General features: G+C 46.6%; 1 protein-coding gene across 5 annotated transcripts in view; it reads left to right on the forward strand.

Annotated features, from left to right (window-relative positions):
• The first annotated feature begins 13,869 nt into the window (after positions 1 to 13,869).
• FOXK1 (forkhead box K1) overlaps positions 13,870 to 19,805 on the forward strand; it is a 54,931-nt gene continuing 48,995 nt past the window's right edge. For all 5 annotated transcript variants that reach the window (XR_010723206.1, XR_010723207.1, XR_010723209.1 and 2 more), the window contains exon 1: positions 13,870 to 14,252. Coding sequence is in view for 1 of the 5 variants with exons in the window: in XM_066197775.1 (XP_066053872.1) it covers positions 13,870 to 14,252 (383 nt within the window). In the remaining 4 variants the exon portion in view is untranslated. The remainder of the gene's footprint in view (positions 14,253 to 19,805) is intronic.

The raw sequence follows: 19,805 nt of genomic DNA on the forward strand, positions 1-19,805 counted from the left end.
CCTGTGCAGCCACAGCTGTGGAGCTGCTCCTAATTTCCTGTGTAACTCAGTCACCAGCAGTGCTGCTGCAAACAGCCTCTGAAAAGAAACAGGGGAAGAGCATTAGGAGATAATAAGTCTTATTAACAGCTTGGAGAATCTGCATTTTAGAGTGAGAACCACACTTAAAAATCAGGAGAGACAAAGGGGCGCCTTGCAAAAGTGAGTGTTGCCTGGGCAACATCAGCATCTGCATCTCTGCATCCCCCCAGCCCTGTGCTTAGCAAATATCTTCACTGTGGTCCTTCCTTCCATGCAGGCTCAGATTTACACTTTGCTCCCTCTCACTCACATCCGCATCTGCTTCTCCGAGATGAATGCTCAGGGATTGGCACACAAAGCCTACATATGCTGCTGGCAAGGAATGAATCTTCCTTCAGTCTTTCGTCTTGTCTCTCCTGCTGTGCTCTGCAGAGTCCCAGGTCTGCTTGTGCACAGTGCAGGCTTCACCCCACCCCTGTGCGTACAGACAGAACTGGGTGCACTTGTGCCCTCATCTCATGTATCTGGCTGTGTCTCATCTCAAAGTTACATTTGGGAAGCAGTTAGACTTGAGGACAGCTGCTTTTCTTCTTTTCCTGCTTTTTTTTTCCCCCAACATTGTAAAAGAAAAACACACTCATCTTCCAGAGCTGGGTGTTCTCTTGACAGCAGAACAGTCTGATGGATGTGCCAGGACATCATTTCATCAGAATCTCAAACCATGAGGTTGCCTACTGCCCTTCATTCTTGTCATTTGAATCCTCTTGACGTGTAAGAGCACATTAAACTCCTGTAAGAGAGAAGTGCTGCACAGCTCCTTGTCAGAGAGAGCTGCAGTGGTTCATCCATCCAGTCCTGGGACGGCACAGGTGGGTGGGAGCTCTTGGATAGTTCACTGGAATGAAACCACAAAGTTCTGCAGGTACCTAATCCTCCTCCAGCATCATTTTCCAAAGGAAGACAAGAACAACTTCTGGTATTTATTTTCTGCAGTTTTCTCCACACAAATCCTTAAAACAGTCGCGTTTTTCCTTCATTTCGCCAATAGCAAAAGGAATTTGTCTTTCTTACACCTTTTACTCTTCTCTGATTGCTGGAGGTTTTTTTAACATCTGGAGCAGCAGGCTGGTGGCCAGATTTCTGAAGGTGTTTAAGCATCGACAGATGCACCTGGGTACCTGGAGGGATTTTCCAAAAGCATTTTGCTGTAATTGCTTATGATATTCTTCACTTCCCATCCTGATCTCTTCCGTAGCATCCCTATTCCTGCCAGCATTGCGTCTCCTGCTGCAGACCTGAGCTGGATTTTTGCTTCTTTTCTTACTTTTAGTCCCAGAACTCCAGGGAACTCTACAAAGGGAGCAGAAAAATTTGCTACACGTGGTTAGATTTGGGTAGATTTTTGTGTCCTTATAAATACCAATGGGGCGATGAGAGAGTCTGTGCTTTCATTTACAGCAGCACAGCTTCAGTACAGGCAGAGTCTTATCATAGATGTGATGTACAGAGAAATCAACAGCCTGCCTCCTTTGAAATGCAAAATATTCCTGTGTTGCAACAGGATGGCCAAATTTTCCAGTGGATTTTGAGTATTTGAGTGGTTTTTTTAATTTACAGAGAGCTTCCTTGTCATGTTTGCTCTCTATTCTGGGGGTTATGTTTGTGTTATTATTAATAACCAGGTAAAAAACGGAGTGAAATTTGCAGGCAGAGCTGCAGAAATTAGCGATCTGAGCTGGTTTCCTCCGCCGGGACAAGCTTCAGGAGCCACCACATCCCAGGGTTGTTATTCCAGAGCAAAGAGGCTGCAATTTCCATCCTGCAGTGCCACCTATAGCGCAGCGCAGAGCACAGCAAACCACGCTCCAAAAATCACACCACGACCCCAAAAAAAACCCCAAAAAAACAACAACAACAACAACAAAAAAAAAACCAACAAACAAACAAACAAAAAAACCCCAAAACAAAACAAAAAACACACCCCAAAGGGGGCAGCAGGCTGTGGGAGACCTTCGTGCAGTGAATTAAATTGGAAATTTAGGGGCCATGGCCCATTTTGGGTTGGACTGGATGTGAGTATCACCTGCCCTCCTGTCTGGCTGACCATAATTTTTTGTGGGGTTTGCAACACAATTTCATCCTCTTCAAATCAATGCAGAAATGGCCACCTTTCTCCAGGGGATAGCTGAAGATACACCAAATCAGAGGTGTGAAACCAAAACCCATTTTGACTCTGATGAGCAAAGGGAATTTCTCTTTATTTTTGATTTTTGAACCAGATGTTGCTTTCATGCTCTGAAACCTCTGAAACAGCTGAATGGATTTTCTTCAAACTCCTCACATGAACAAAAATTCACCTTTGGGCTGTGAACAAGCTTAAGAAATTGCACTGTGATGGAGATTCTTTTTTGCTTCCCCTCCCCTCTTCCTTTTTTTTTTTTTTTTTGATTCTGAAAGTTAAAAGGATCCCAAAATAGAAGCTGAGAATTGGATTAAACATCTCTCTGTTAACTCTTAGCACTGCTCCAAGTCGGCAATTATCATTTCTTAAGGTGCCTGGCTCCCATCCTTCTTAGACTTCCCGCTGCCACCTTTTTTATTAAAATAACTGCTGGAATAATGTTGAGGACCAGCCCATCTGTGGCTCACTGTGAAGAGGGAGCTTTGTGGAGAAAACTAAGAGAAAGGCCAGGTTTGGCCCAATTTCATGTGCCTCCAAAACTGAGCTGTGAGACGGGGGAAGGAAAAGGAGATCTCAGGAGAACTCCCACTGTGCTCCTTGTGACTCACCAGCATCCTGAGGCTGGAGGGGCAGAGTGTGGCAGTGCCAAGAGCTCGGGCCAGGCCATTTGGTATTGAAATACGTATCACAAGACCTGCAACGTTAACAGAGCAGAAAAATCACCTATTTCACTGCCAGGAATGAATAAACACCTCACAGACTTCTTTCCTGATCTAAATCTGGCTAGAAAAGGACATGAGAAATGGAGGGTGTAGTTACGTTTATACCACCTGTAGTTATGCAAGAAACCTTGTAATACTGTGGAAATCTGAGGTCTGTTCCCATCACTTCTCTGTTTTCCAAGATCAAGCTCAAGAGTAGCTTCCAACAGGAAGGGTCATAAAACTGTAGAATTATTTGGGTTGAAAAAGACCTTTAGGATCATCGAGTTCAATCATTTCTCCAGGACTGCCAGGCTCACCACTGAACCACATCCCTAAGTCACACATCTATACATCTTTTAAATATGTCCATGACGCCAACAACAGCCTGAGGGGAAGATTTATTAATGGTCTTGGGAAATGCATATCTACCTTATAACAGTCCCTTTCTGTGTTGTATGGGAATTTCTAGGTGTGTTGGGTGCTTGAGGAATGTTTTCTTTGACAAAGGATGAGCAAAAATCATCATCTCCTGCTCTCACCACTAATTTTCAGTGCCTCCATTTGTGCTGATGAAATGTGTTGTACCAGTAATGGAGCAGACAAAGCCCTCTGTCAGCACGGGAGGAAAGCAGGGTGGGATTTGTGAGTGTCTGAATGAGGGATTTCAGTCACCCAAGAGCACTGGGGATGGAGGGGGAGCCATTTGTAACCTCTGGAAATGATTTGGTGGGAGCAGCCCTTCCTGTGGAGGAGCTGGACCGACTCTGAGCAGATGGATGTGTTAGCCAGCTTGGCCACTGGCTGTTTTAACAGAAAATGATGAGCTAAATCAAGCCCTGGGAAACAAACTGCACACTCAGCATGGCTGGAAGGCTGGCCTCTGGCACAGACAGCTGTTCTCAGCAGAGGCACATCCACCTCCTGCAGGACCTGCCACCAGGATCTGCCTTTGGCAGTGCTGGATGGAAGGAGCAAAAGCCAAACACAAGGACAGCTCCAGCACCTGGGTGCGGTGTTTGCTGGCAAAGTGGGATTATGTTTTTCCAGGGTTTCCTCTAAGGAAAATGCAGCATGGTGCTGCCTGCTGGAGGTTTGTCTTGGGGTGGAAGCAACGGAGACTTGCCCAAGGAAGGACTGGAGGTTAAGGGCCTTTGAGAAACCAAGGTGTTCCTGGAGAAATGAGATGTGGATTCTCAGAGTGGCATCTCCTGCTCTCGAGGCAAAGGCAGGAAGGGCTAAACCAGAAATCCCCTATAGCCTCTTAGCTAACAAAACCAGCGGTAACCCCCAGCTATTTACACCTACAGTAATTCCTCCCAAAGTTCTTGCAAGCCCAGTTCAATTTTCCTTTAATTCCTGTGTGTGTATCTGCAAATAGCCGATTACTTGTGCTGGACCCTGCCAATAAATTGTGTGCTTATTTGTTTCCCTTCCTTGCAGAGTCAGTTTGCATTAAGCACCACTGCAGCATGTGCAGGGGTTGAGGTAACGCCTCAGTGGCCTCATAAAACAAGTTCTTATTGAGCATGGCCTCTCTTTCTCACAAAATGAGCCCTTGGAAGATGCAAGCAGCTGGAATATGGGTATTTTCATGGCCATAAAAACTTCATTTCACTTTTATTGCTATTGAAAAGCCCTGGATAGGTGCATTTCTCATCCAGCTGATTAATCTGAGGTTAGAGGCCGCCACAGCAACAATTACACAGATATGTACCTCTGTGCATTTGGAAGGAGTTGTATCTCAACCTCTTTCCAAAAGAAAATCAAAGGCAAAGTGTTGCCAGCATGGAGACACAAAGAATACCCTCTCTTTTTCATCTGAGACTCCAGCACAGGCTCGCTACGCCCACTTAAGGCTCCTTTCAGCTCCCAGCGTGCCTCCGGGTTGCCTAGCAATCCCAACAATATTTTATGAGGCCTTATTCCAGAGGCACATTTTGCTAATGCTGAATTTTAGAAGCTCCAGGAGAAGCACAGAGGAAGCCTGAGACAGTATCACTCCAATTTATTACAGGCAGGATGCAAGGTGGGGGAAATATAAAATCCCCAATTATCATGCTGGGCATTTAGCAATAAGGTCTGGCATCAGAGCCTGGGAGCCTGTGCTGCCAGGGGTGGTCCCCGTGCCATGGGCAGCACAAATGGGCATCTGTGCCTGTGCCCAGGCTCCAACCAGGCACATCCCGGAGGGAATGGATGCTGGCAGCCAGTGTGCCTGCTGCAGGCTTCTGAGCAAACCTCTGACAGGAAGAAATGACGAGGGAAAACAACTTCTGGGGGAATGGGGCAGAAAGGATTCAGGGGAAGCCATGGTGGTACTGTCCTAATGTTGGGTGTCTCCATGGCCAGGGATCGTGCCCCAGGGTGAGTGGGGAATTAAAGGGGCTGAAGGGCTCCAGGATGCCTTGGAGAACCTGGAGGGAGTTAAGACACACTGGCATCCACCCAGTTTCCACTCTGAGCTATACAGAAAGTAAAGGTACAAAAATCCATAAATCTGTTTCAAATCACTTTCTGTTGGTTTCTCCCTTTCCAGCCCAAAGCGAACACATAACCCAGCATAACGAGCCCTTGGGGTTAGTGTCAGTGTTAGAGTCAACGTTTCTGAAGGCTACAAAGTTCCTCTTTTTATCTTTTAGTTTGGTGAATGCAAACTTTGCCCATAACCCAAACTTTCTGTAAGTTACTTTTAATAGTAGGGGTTTTAAATCCTACCTTGAAAAAGGAAAATAACATCCTTAATCTCATCAAAGATTACTCCATAATAGTGATCTCCTGTTAGCATCAACTGAATTCGATTCAACCATAATGTTCTCACATGATTATTATTTTGTTGATGAAGAATGACCTTCAGTCAAATTCGGCAACAGTTTCATTTCTGTAAAACATGTATTTATAAGAAGAAAATCAATACACATGTTTTCATGCTTTGCTATTCCTCTCTCTTTTTTTGAGAGAGGTTTTAAATTTTTTTCAGTTTCCAAGGTGCACATGTGGGGTTTTTAAGCAGGTAAACATGACCTCTCCTTCCTGTAAAGCAAGTTCATCAGCATGAAGGAACTGGTGAGTAAAAAGTGCTCCAAACTGAAGTGAGACACATCTCATTGATTCTTTTCACTGGCCAAGCTGAAGGACAAGTAAATTGGATTTTTAAAATCCTTTCACTTTTAGTACAGAATGGTATTATTAGTAATGTGAGTAAGTAAAACTGTTTATAGCAGATGTTTTTCTAAAGGTGACAGTGGACCCCAGAAGTGATGCCTGATGGTTGTAAATCCAGGGTTTCCCAGCAGTTACATCAAATGTCCTTAAAGCACTACCACACCTAATGAATGCAACCAACCAGAAACGGGAGCACAGAATGGGAAAAGTAGAGTTTCACGCTTAATCCAGGATTTTACGGGGAACCATCATTAGTGCTGGAACTATAAACAGAAGTTGGGTTTGCTCAGTGCTTTAGAGGTGTCTGCAGAACAGCAGGATATTTTAGGAGAGTCCCTCCTGCAGCATCTGCTCCCTGCTGAGAGGCTCCAGTGATCCCAAAAGATGCTCAGGTCCCACTGAAAGCAATTATGGTTTACAAGTGCCTTTGCTAGTCCCTACTTCAAGGATAACCCATGTCGACAGCCAAAGCTAAGAATAGATCACAGCAACTCAAATTCCCTCTGCTAGGATGCTGCACAGAGGCTGAAGTCCAGGGCTGTTCCCACATGGATCCCTGGACACCTTGGTTGTGTCCATGTCTGGGCACTGGGCTCCTCCCCACTGCCCTTGGTCCCCTGTATCTTACTTGAGAAAAATAGAGCCACATGAACACCAACCACCACACCATTATTCCTTTAATTCTAATCCATCCAAAAGAGTATTCATGGTGTACATGAATCCCTGGGATGCTCCAGCCAGGGAGCCTTAAACAGGGTGAGAAAGGCTGGATCCAAATATTTTCCTGGCGTGGCTTGGTGGGTTGTTTTGGGGTTTTTTTTGTACTTGGAAGGGAAATTTTATGGTATCAAGCAGGTTAATAGGTGATTAAAAGAGAAAGAAAGGGAGGCTGTTAATTTGGTGGGGGGAATTTGTTGAAGAAGCACCTGCATGCAGCCATTTCCAACGGCTGGGATAATGCAGAGTCTAGGCTGCTGGATCATGGCATAGATGCGACGCAGCAGAGAGGCCATTTACACACACAACATGCTGGCTTTGGAACTGATTCCAGACTGCCCTGACCTTCCCTGTGTGGTTTATGCCTGTGAAAATAAGGGAAGGATGCTGGGATCAGGCATGACCACTGTGGTTTTGGCAGCATGTTCCACTGGCTGCACCTCACAATAGATACATCATCCTAGGTGTGGATTGTGATTTAGGATTTGGGACAGTCAACATGCACATCCTGTGCCTTTTGTTTAAATGTTTTATAAAAATACAGGGCAAATTTTGTAGCTTTTCTGTCTCCTCTTGCTTCTCAGGCAGGTTGTAAAGCAAGGTATTTAAGATCAGCTGCTTCCAACCCTCCAGACAATGCATGGAGCTTGTTTTCAGCAGTGACAGGCACTGTATGCTGCAGTGACTCATAAAAGTCCAAAGTCATATTCCTTTTGGGCTGAAATACTTTGTGTTTGGTATCAGATTTTATACTTACTGTTTCAGTTGTTTTCAGCTGTTGAAAAGTATGTGGTGGGTTTTTTTCCTCTGTTCAAATCTATGGATAGTGAGAAAATGAGATCATTCAGAAAGAACTAAAGCAAATAATTCAGATCTGGCTTGTGTTGTGCATTTCACCTGGGTCCAAGTTTCAAGCCAAAATGAAAGTTAAGTCAGCTAAGCAGGTTTAAAGCTCAAAGCACACAGAGCAGTGCAAATTGTATGAATTATTTTAACTACAACCCATGAAATGGTATTGCTGTTGTAAAAGTATCTTGACAACAAACAATCTTGTTCAAGGCCTTCCAAAGTGAGGTATCATGCATCAGACAGGTGCTGGCTTGGATTCTATAAAAGTGACAGCATTCCTGCATGGGGAATGAGCAGATCATATAATATCTTAGGGAATGGCAGAGCCTGGGCATCAGATGTGCCTAGGTCCTGACTGTATTTCAGAGAGCACGCTGTGAAAATATATTCTTGATAAGTGTGATTCAAAAGAAATCTCTCTGCAGCCTAAATAAACTGTGATAGGAACATTTCGAGCATGCTGGAGTTTACAGTAAACAGGATCACAGCTGATTTTAGAATGAAAAAAATTCATTACTATAGAAAGCACAGTCTCTGCAGGCTGTGCTGCCCTTGGGAGGGAGCTAACAGACACAGCATCTCATTTAGCTCTAGCTCTGCAGGCAGCAGGGCTGCTGCTCAGCACCCAGCACAGGGCACACAGCACCTCACAGGAGGCAGCCCTGATGAGCAGGGTTTAAGGAGTGCCCCCTCGCTATAGGTCCCAGTGTTTGCCTGCCTTTTTTCTCTCTCTGATCCTGCTCCCTTCAGCTTAGCAACCTATTGGCATTAAGAGAGAAAATGCAGGGTTTGTATCCTTTGTGAGCTTTCAGGACTGTGAGCGCTCCCACCACATTTCTGACTCACTCATGTTGCTTTCTTCAACCTTCTGAAGAAGAAAGAATTTTTCTATCAGTGGATCACCTCCTCCACAGGCCAACCCTTTCTTATCAGCTCATTTGGATTAAAACCTGGCTCAGAGCCACTGTGAAAGATCTGTAAAGTTGCTCTGACTGAGGGAAGGTATTTATGGGAGTCACAGATGGGATTAGGGTGCTGCTGTCCTCCCCAAACCCTCAATGCCAGCTCACATCCTCAGTGCCACTGCGAGCCTTGAGTGTGTCCTCCCAGTCAGAGAGCCATGCCATGGATGCTGTTTTGGCATTTACATGGTTGTCCCAGATCAGGTACAAGGGTCATCACTGAGAGACGTATGGATCGAGTTAAAAGCACAGATGCTGCAAAAGAATTGAGAAAACAGGTAGAAATCCCATGGGAGGCTGAGTTAGACACCATGCAAGTGTGTGTGTGTGTGTGTGTGTGTGTGTGTGTGTGTGTGTGTGTGTGCCAGACAGATACTGTGATGTGCCTGAATACATTTTAAAACAATGAATTTTATTTAACTTCTTGCAGCTGCTTAGTGAAGAAGGAAATCCTACCAGACACATATAAGTGCAAACCTTTTTTTGTTCCTGTGTCACATCACGGTGATTTCCCTGAGACACAAAGCAGAATTAAAACACACCCAGCTGGAGAGAGAAGTGAGGCTGCTCCCGAGTGCAGGACTTCTGGGGAAAGTAGCTCCACAGATCCAGGGCACACTGCTCATCACTTACACTGCTTCAAATCAGTTTGGACAAAAACCACAACAGCGTTTAAAACCTACTTGATGGCTGAGGGAAAGGGAAAGGAAAAAGTGCTGCAGAGAGATGCGCTGGAATTTGAGGGAACACCGCCCTCTTCTTTTGTATTTCATCAAAGGGTTTGTGCGATGCAGGTGCTAAAGTCTCTGCTTGCTTGCTAATGATGCACACTCACATCAGTGGAAGCCTTATCACCACTAACCCCATTAGATTGGCACCGTGCTCAGGAGAAATCCTGGACTGGGCTGGCACACAGACAGCAGACTCTCTTTTCCTTAGAGTAATTGCTTTCTTTCACTCTTCTCCTCCTCCTTCCCAGGTCAGGGCTGCCCACATTAGGCTGCCTTTCATTGTGAGCATCAATGTGCTGTCTGGCTGCTGGGTAAATACATCAAGTGGCTCACGCCCAGTGTGCAGCTCTCATCATTCCTTTCTGTCGAAGCTGCTTTTCAGTGATGCTTTGGTCTGGGGGTAGAACAGATTTCCTGCAGTGCTGAAGCTGGCCAGATTCCTTGCTGAATTTGGGCTTGATAAATATGTATTGAGTCTCACGCATCAGAACACTGAGCAACAGCCACAGAAATGCTATAGAAATGCAGCATTTCACTTCTAGAAACTCAGTGTTTCTAAGCAGATGCCATCCAGATAAAAGCAGAAACGTGCTCTTTTATCACTGTTTTTGCAAGGTTTGTGTTTGCCCAGCGCGGTGGTATCTGGGTGACCATAACAACCCATTACATTCATTTGCCCACAACTGATAGCATGAAACAGATTCTTGCTATATTGAGACAGTCAACGATGACACACAGCCAAACAAATATTTGACAAAGGACAGTTGGGTTTCACACCACTCTCTGAGTAACCCTGACTCCATCCCAGCTATTTTCTGCTCTCACAGCTGCTTTGTTTGAATGTTTGATTTCTCCTCCCAGTTCAGGTTGTCCTGTTGCACAGAGGGGTGAGGCAGGGCAGCATCTCAAAATGGCTCGAGGTGTCTCTACAAAGGGCCAGGAGGGATTATTTCTGCATGTGCTTATGTTGGTACCACACCATGGTAGTGCCTGAGTGCCTGAGTGAAGCAGGACAGTTTGGATGGCCAGGGATGGCCAAGGTGTCATTCCCACATCCACATCTCAGGTGGCACAAGGACTGTGCTCAGCTCCCTACAGCTCTTGAAACCTGGCTGGCATCTCCTGGCCATCCGAATATTTTGGCAGGCAACTCATGGAGTTAAGAAGTTTGGCCACATCTGCTGACACATCCATCTAAAACCCTGCCGAGGAAAACGAACAACTATAAAGTCCAGCCATGCAGGATGAGATAAACTTAATTCAAACAATCCTGAGTGCGTTTACATCAGGAATTTACACTGGGGCAGCTGGCTTGACTTTAAGCAGGATTAGCTGAGTGGAGGAGCACAAAGCGTTGCCGTGGCTGAAGGGCCCTTGGTTTGATGCTGTTGCAGGGCAGATTAGAGCTGAGCAGAGCGTTGGAGGCTGCGAGCAGAGCCCTCTGTTACAAGCTTAGGGAAAGGATGCCGCAGGCAGACGGGCTGCTGAGACACGGTGCTAAGAACAACCTACCAGACAGCTCAGAGGAATCCTGTTTCTGTACACCACTTGATCACATTGTGCATGGAGCTGGGATTTATCTCGGCAGTGGTGATGGCTTAAGCAGCAAATGCCACTCAGAAGAAATTTCCAAGTAGAAAGGAAAAGACTTGTTAGAAAAAGATCTCAATAATTGGTGTGGCTGGAGTGTCCCAGTGGCTGTAGATGACCATCACACATGTGGACATGGCCATTGACATCGCCAGTTCCACAGCCCTGGAGCAGCAATGCTGCACCAGCTCTGTCCTGAGCAGCTGGGGAGCCTTTGAGCAGGGCAAGGATCTTCACAGTCAGCCTCACATGTCAGCCCTCAGGTTATTCCCCAACTGGAGCTGCAGAAATCTGTAGCCTGTATCGAATGTGGGAGCAGTAACAGGACCCAGCCCTGCAGTGACACGTCTCTTGGCCCCACATCAGAGGCCACAGGGGCTTCCCTGCAACTCCTGTGTTTGGAACCAGGGCCCTGCTCCTGCCCATGGGGGGTTGGCTCCTGCCCTGACCCAGCCTGCCTGCAACGTGTTTCCTCAGGCAGCCCTGGAAACAGTTACTGACAACATCTGGTAACAGCCTCACCCTATTCCTGGTGCTTTCGGGGTCCTCCTGGTCAAATTTGGGATTTTAGAAAAGCTGTAGACATGAACTAAAATCTCTGGCACTGCTTTCTCTTTCTTTCTCTCTCTCTCTCTTTTTTTTTTTTTTTTTTTTTTTTTTTTTGGCAGGTTAAGCTGCTCTGATAACAAGGTCTCACCCTGCCTGCTGCCACTCACCTGCCTACCAGCCTGGGTCTATTTTTAAGCTTAGGTAACAGCACACTCATCCAGGGATGGATGAAGTAAAAGCCTGAGCAAGCTCTTGTCAGGAAGTGTGTGGCTCTGTCTCTACCTGATGGCCGCATTTTGCCTGCTGGCCACAAGTGTTTGCTGATGCTGAGCAGTTTGGGGCAGGAGAGGAGCTCAGATCTCAGCTCAGATAGCTCAGATCACCTCCCTCCTCCCCACGCCCTCTCTGTGGATGCCTTTCCACCCTCTCCTGCAACCTTTTGCTGTGCCCAGCTCGGCTGAGTCTCGCTGCAGAGCTGACACTGGTGCAGAGGAAGTGGGATTAGTGTTTTGTTAGATGCTGCTTTTCTCTCTTCCTCTCGGTTGGTATTGAACTGCAGAGGCAAAGAGCACTCACTGAAGATGGTGTCTCGGGTGAGATGTCTAACGCAGGTCCCGACTGCTCCGCAGTCATTAAACATCTCAGGGAAGATGTTCCAGGAAGAGGGATGTTAACCTTGTGGTCCTGGACCGATTCCAGCTCGTTTAATTACAGTTTTCATCGCTGAAATTTGCTCTGCACTTTTGACCAGTTATGGGATTTTTTTTTCCCCGTTTCCTTGAAGCTGTTGAGCTGCCTTGCTACGAGCTGACACGTTCCCCACACAAGCTGAAGCAATACAAAACTACAGCTGCTCCCTCTCCCAAGTTTCTCAAATTCGTTGTATTTTCTGATTACTTAATTATTCAGGATTCTGCAAAGTATCACCAGCTCACCTATACAGAAACATTTTATCTGTTTAATCTGGATATATATAAATATATGGACATGTATGTATAGCACAGACCATACATGAGCCAAATATATGCTGTTGTGGCCCAGAACATGACCTTTATTGTTAATATAAATATAGATAGAAATATAATACATAATCATACAGAAATGTAAAAAGTAATTTGAAGAAATGTTGTAATGCAAGCTAAACAACCCACACAGTCCCTGAATAATGAAAAACTGTATGAGTATAAGGCTATATAAATACACTGTATGATTACATACATTCATACATGAGTGTATATATTTTTTTATATATATATAAAGTCTATAAAAAGTGCATTAAGGTGTTTTAAACCTCACACCTTTGTGTATGTGGGATGAATCTCCCCATTCAGCAAGCCTTGGCAAACAGTCCAGGGTTATTAGGGAAGTGTTCAAGGCCAGGTTGGATGGGGCTAGGAGCAACCTGGTCGAGTGGAAGGTGTCCTTACTCATCACAGGGATGTGGGGCCAGATGGGTTTTAGTGTCTCTTCCAAGACAAAATTCTACAATTCCATAGAGAGGCAGCAAAAGGCCAGTGAAGCCAGCTCATGTCGGAGAGCAGATCCCAGCCAGAGGATGTGAGTGCCCCTGCCCCACAGAAAGCCTGGAGCGGGTTGGTTTGGGCTTGGGGCGTCTCTCCAGCACAGGGAGCTGTTCATGAGGCGATTTGGAGAGACACTCTTTGTTAGGAACTGCAGTGATAGGACAAGGAGTAATGGGTACAAATTGAACGAGTGGGAATTTATGTGAAATATTGGGAAGAAATTGTTCCCTGTGAGGTTGAGGAGACCCTGGCACATGTCGCCCAGAGAAGCTGTGGCTGCCCCATCCCTGGAAGTGTCCAAGGCCAGGTTGGACAGGGTTTGTAGCAACCTGGGATAGTGTAAGGTGTCTCTGCCCATAGCAGGGGCAGGAACTGGGTGATCCTTGAAGTCCCTGCCAACCCAAACCCATTCTATGATTCCCATGGAGAGGCAGCAAAAGGCCGCTGAAGCGAGCCCATGTCAGTGACAAGAACCGTGCCGTGGCACGGCCCTGCCCGTGCCCGCAGAACGCCCGGAGCCGACTGCCGTGCGGCGGTGGCATCCCCGCGGCTCGGGGGGCGTTTGCGGGGCGCTGCGGCCCCGGGGCCCGGCACGGAGCGGTTTAACCGCTGAGGCGGCGGCCGCTCCCTCACACCTGCCCGCGCCGCCCGCGCTGCGCTGCGCTGCGCTGCCCGCCCTGGCCCGCAGGCGGCGCCGCGCGGCCGCCGTTGCTGCCCCCGCCCCGCGGCCCGGACCGCGGCGGGGCGGCCGCACCCGGCGGAGCTGCCGGGGGAGGCGGCGGCCGGCGCGGCTCCCGCCCCGCCCCGCGTCCCCGCCATCCCCGCCCCGCCGGCCCCGCCCCGGAGGCCGGCACGCTGGCTCGCTCGCTGCCGGGGAACATGGCCGAAGTCGGGGAGGACAGTAGCGGGGCGCGGGCTCTGCTGGCGCTGCGCTCGGCGCCCTGCAGCCCCGCCGCCGCGCCCCCTCCCGGGCCGCCGCCCCCGGCCGCGCCGCCCGCCGCCTGCACCGGGCCGGTGCTGGCGCGGCTGCAGGGCCGCGAGTTCGAGTTCCTCATGCGGCAGCCGGCCGTCACCATAGGCCGCAACTCCTCGCAGGGCTCGGTGGACGTCAACATGGGGCACTCCAGCTTCATCTCGCGGCGGCACCTGCAGCTCAGCTTCCAGGAGCCGCACTTCTACCTGCGCTGCCTCGGCAAGAACGGCGTCTTCGTGGACGGCGCCTTCCAGCGCCGCGGCGGCCCGGCCCTGCAGCTCCCGCCGCAGTGAGTGCCGGGGGCCGGGGGCGGCGGGGCCGGGCCCGCTCCGCTGGGCAGGAACGGCCCCCGGGGGCGGACAGGGACCCTCTGCCCCGGGGAGGGGACGTGGGGCTGGGCGGAGCGGGGGCTCCTTCCAGGAGGGGACGGTAAAGGGTCCCTCGCCCCGCGGAGCAGACGGTGAGCTGCCCGTGTCCCGTGCAGCGGGTGTGTATCTGCCAGGAGAGGGGCCTGGGGTGATGGTGAAGGGCTACAGCTGATGAAGGAAACGGGTCAAGGGTCCCCCTGCCCACCAGGGGTGTGAGAGGATGGTGAGAGTCTGCTTCTGAAGAAGATGGAGGGCTTGAGATAGCAGCGAGAGGTTCCCCTGCTCACAGAGAGCCTTAGGGGACAGTGAAGGTCCCCTCATTTCAAGTTGGTCACAGCGGGTGAGGAGCACTCACCTGATGGAGGTGGAGGGCCTGAGTTGGTGGTGAGGGACAGCTGCCTGATAAGGTTCTCAGCATCATCATGGGATGTCCTCACCTTCCCTGCCTTGCTGCCGTCCGTGGCTGAGAAAGGAGATGCTGTACATTGGGACTGGGGCTGCTCCCTCTGGGGGAACCATGTCTGGGGGAAAAGTGTGAAAAAGTGTGAGCCCCTCGCTTCCAGGTGTCCTCCATGGTCATCATCCTCCACTCTTGCCTGCAGACAGACTCGCGTTCAGCTGGTGGCTCCTAAGGGTTTTAGAAAGACAGAGAAGAAGGCAGGACTCTCAGTGGGCTAAAACTTGCTACACCCAAGGCTTGTCTGCCTTGGAAAAGATCTAGCGGAAAAAAGTTGGAAACCACTTCGCCAGAATTGCTTACTTAAGGGTTGGCAAGTTAGGTGTTGTTCCTGGTGTTTCTGTGGAGCAGCAGGAAGAAAAGGAGTCAGGGCAGGCTGGGAGTGATGCTGCTCACCAGGACAGCAGGTGCCCAAGGTGTCTTTGCTTCCTTAAGGAAGGGGAGAGGGGTGCAGGAGGGTTTGCTGTGCTACCAGGGTCTGTGCTGTCTTAAATTCTCTTGCGGAAAGAAGAACGAGTTTGTTGTTAATCTATTTCTTCCTGTGAAAACATTGTTTATAGTTGCTGAGTACTGTCCAGCGACTGCAGTGCTTCACCCCAGGGCAGCAGCGTGATAGTGGTGGGTGATGTAATTCCTGTGTGCATCTCCTCGGGTTGTTCCAGGCTGACTGTGCCTAATGCCATCTCAGAGTGTGCTGTAAAGGCAGGAGATCGGGGGGTTGTTGTTTGTATAAAACATCTGTTTTCATCTGTCACGTTTTGGCTTTGGTACTGTTTACCTCCAGCACCGGGGTCCTGGAGTTACCCGTCTCTCGCCAGCCCGTCGCTCAGGGGAGGGTTTTTTAATTACTCATTTCCTCTGCAGGCTGCTTCATTTTGTACTTGGTAATTTAGTTAGAGCTCCCTAGCTGCTCACTCTCTGAGGCGTTTTGGTTTCTAACGTGTTTCATTTTCTAAAGGAGATGTCCTTTAGTGTCTGGTTAATTAATCTGGCTTTGTAAAACAAGACCACCCGAAGCCCTGGGCACTTCTGTTGTCATTCCCCCTGGCTCTGGTATCTGTGCAAGCTCTCTCCTCCCTGTCATTCTGTTTTTTCACTTGGTTAATCATAAGCATTGTGACAGAAAACTGTGTCAAACAGCAACCTCGTTGCTTATTTGTCTCCCCTTTCTTTTGCTCCCGACTCCTGGAGTGGGAATGGCAACTTTCCATCTGCATTGCTTTAAAGGGAGGAGTTTAATGTACACTTATGAACTCTACACAATAAGGCAACCTCGCAGCTTGGCTGCTGTTTGAGCTACATAAATAAACTTGGTGCTCCTCCCTTTCTGACTTCCAGAGTAGGAAAATGTTTTGCATCAATCTAAAGGAATTTGCCCCCTTGCTTCTATCAGGTAAACAACTCCTTGCTGGCCAGTCAAGGGTTTGTAACCCAGACCAGGAAAAAGAAAATCTTGTTGAAGCTTGGTGTACACAGTCTTGATTGAGGCTTGAAACTGCTGTTATCTCAATTATCTCAGCTCTTGAAAAATCAGACAATTCTCTCCCAGTCACCCTCTCCACACACACACACACACACACAAAATCTCTCCCCAGTAAACATAAAGTGCCATTTCTTTCCTGTAGAGAAGCCTGTGTGCTTACTGCCAGCTAATGTTGTCAGGAGGAGGACAAAGTGAGGACAGGTTGTAGTGCAGAGACTTTACACAATGTTTTCTGCATATTATGGTAACGCTCCTGCCGTGTTTGATGCAGCCACACCTTTTCCGTGTACCAGCAGAATGTACAGTTTATGTTAAATTTCAGGAACTAGTCATCATTCCATCCAGTGTTTTAGATGGAGGTCCTTGTGATGTGGGGAGCTCTTGCTGGTAATACTCTAAAAACCAGTTGTTTTGAGTGGTTGTCCTCCCTTTTTCCCCCCACACCTGTAAAGGATGGCAGAAATGTGCAAAGTGCTGTTTTCTTTGGGCCACTGCAGTCACTGCTGCTGTTACATTACAAGCAAAGGAAATGCTTGTGCATCATGAGATCATGAATGGAAGCAGAGGGTTCCAGGAAAAAATCTCTTTCAGTTGTAGTTCATGCTGCTAGTTAAAAAATAGATGGTGAGCTCATAAATTCTGTTTTCTGAGGTTCCTTCTCACTTTACTATTTCTGTATAGAACTTCGCTTTTCTGAGTTTAGAAGCAATTCCTGAAACATAGGGAGGATCTTGTCAGGAGGGGTGGGAAGGGAGGAAAGAGGGGGAGTTTGAGACCTCTCTTGAAGGCTGTACTTACCTCCTGTCTCAACAGCCCTACTCAAAATCAAGGGCTTTTGAAGAGCTTTATATCACTTCCTCCATCAGCGTGGTGTGTGTGTGGATTCTCTGCTGTAACCAGGATTTTACTGCTGGGCAGGAGTATCATATTCCACAGCTGTGTTGTTATGGGAGGTTGTAATTCACAGATGTGATGACATAACTATACAGTATAATTAAACAGTAATAACCAACAAAGAGGACATTTCCTAGAGGGTAATGGCAGTTAGGAACAAAGTGGGTAGAAGAGTGGAGGGCCTATGGTACAGCTGAAGATCCTTAATCAGTTTAATTAATAAGTGCCACACTACAGCAGACATCACAAATATAAATCAAGATTAAATGATGGAAGTACTTACATCAAAAGTAAGTGCTTCAAATCAAATTAAGGATTTGCTAGAAACTCTTTTTATAGCTTGTGATTTTTTTTAGCTGTGCTGGTGGGAGCTGGAAATCTGTAGATAAATATCTTGGTATTTTTCTATAAGAAAGAAAGAAAGGAACTCAAAACTGCCAGGAGAATATGCACTAGATATATGCACTCTCGATACCAGCAAAAGTGTAAGATAGAGCAGGAAACATTAACTGGAGTATTTTTTCCTGTTGAAGACAGTAATTTCTTAAAATTTATGGTCTAGTCAGGTGCTTACAGGATCAGGTGAATGATGAATTATTAACTTTTTCTTTGTTGTCTTCAAAATTGACTCAGTTTTAAAAGTAATTGGCAGTAACAAGTTAGACACTTCCAGTAACTAAAATAAAGCATTTGTTCAGTTATTTATTTATTTTGTCCCCCAGAACAGAAGGAACTGTAACAGTTGAAAGTTAAACTTGCTAACCTGAATTTTAAGTGGCTGTGAGTCAGGCCTTCAGATGCTCCTAAACACAAAAGTTCTATTGACTAAACCTGCAAATGTTGCTTGAGCATAGACTGATAATAGCACTTGGAACGTTTTGAACTGTGAGCTCAATAGATTGGAAAATGATGCTTGCCTGGGAATGTTTCATGGGATATTTGCTTATTGCTTCTGTGACCATTTAGAATTTTTGCAGTAGCGTAATTAATGGAGCCTGAAGTTGGTGTTTTTCAGTGTAAATGGGTTCTTTCAGTAGGAGGTTTCTAAGCATAAAAACAAGTTTTTAAACACGTAGTTCTTTTAGCATTTAGGAAATAAATGGAGGAGCTTTTTTAGCTAGAGAATAAATACAAGGGAAGTAAATATATGGATGTATGAAATCAAATTAAAACGTAGAGTTAAAATAAAATTTAAAAAAGTATATAAGCCCCATTATAAATTGAAAACTTACCATGCATGTCAAGTTTTATTAAGAGCATGCTGCTTTATTTATAATGGGATTTTTCTAGGTGCTCAATAAACTTGACAAAAATAAATAGTCCAATACTCTGACCACACACCAAGATGCTGATCCTGCAGAATTTTACACGTGCATTAATCTTAAGTTCCCTCTGGTGTTTGGGTAGTGGGGGTGTCTCAGCAACTGGAGTTTAGCAACCAGAAAATGCAGAATTAGATCCAGTTTCTAAGGGACGTGGCTGTACAGTCTGATAGCCAGAAACTCAAGGCACTAATTCAAGTTTTTTAAAAAATGCCATATTCTAGAAAAAGGGAAATGTGCACAATGCACTGCAATGTTTTGGTGACCTCACCAACCACTGGAGTTCCATTCTTGTGGTTGGAACAATTCTATCCTGGTGGGTACGAGGGAGGGCGTCCTTACATCTGGGGGCAGCTGCACACCCTGTGTACACACACCAAGGAAATGCTTTGACCACATAACCACGACTGCAGAACTAGTTGTTTCTGAAATGCTGCATATGTATATTGTCTCTGGTGAGTTTTGCTCAGGTAGTTTTGCTTCTTAAATATTGCATTAACTGCATTTGCAACTGGTTTGGGTTTTTTTTTTAATTCTTTGTTTGAAATGTGCTGTTTGCTATGCTACAGCTTGTGGATGGTGGTTTTGCTCTTGCTAGAAACACTTTAAAGATTTGCTTTCTTAGTGCTTCATCTTGTATTTTTCATGCTCTTACTTAATTTCAAAGACTGTCTTTGAGAACAGGTTTTTTTTGTTGCACAGCAAGATGTGATAAAGGATTACTTGATTTTAATTATGGAATTCATGTCAAGTAATAATTTTTGGCTAAGGAGCTCAATTTGTCATGAGTTATATTAAACATTTAAGGAAAAGTTTCTCTCATGTGAAACTGCTGCTCAATTTGTTGATTCAAAAATAGCTGTGCTGTAAGTCAGGTTGTGAATATAAACTAAGGTTATGCAAAACTCAGGGTATGTCCTTATGGATTCTTTTAAACCAGGCTTGGTTCAGCTTAGCTGATGTGTTGATTATGAAAAGATTAATCTAACGAGAACATGCCACACTTGTCTTGTACAGTTTTGTGTGGAGTCTCAGCTATAAAGTCATAAATGTGGATTCAAGTTGTGCTGGTGTAACTTCTTTGTGCTAGCAAACTCTTAATCATGGCACGTATCCTTAGGTGACTGTGGATTCCTTCCTGTGGGTACTGTTGTGTTTTCCTATAAATCTAGAGGATGAATGAACGTGAAAGTTTTTTGCTTTCCTGAAAGTGGGGAATAAAAATGATGAAATCTGTAGTAATTCATATCCTAGTTACTTTGGTGCCAGCTGTATGAGCGTACTTGCTGCAGAACATCTGTCCTGGTAACAAATCAAA

Source organism: Chamaea fasciata, unplaced genomic scaffold (genome assembly GCF_029207755.1).
Source record: "Chamaea fasciata isolate MVZ Bird 193981 ecotype frontalis unplaced genomic scaffold, bChaFas1.0.hap1 SCAF_16, whole genome shotgun sequence".
Lineage (NCBI taxonomy): Eukaryota > Metazoa > Chordata > Aves > Passeriformes > Sylviidae > Chamaea > Chamaea fasciata.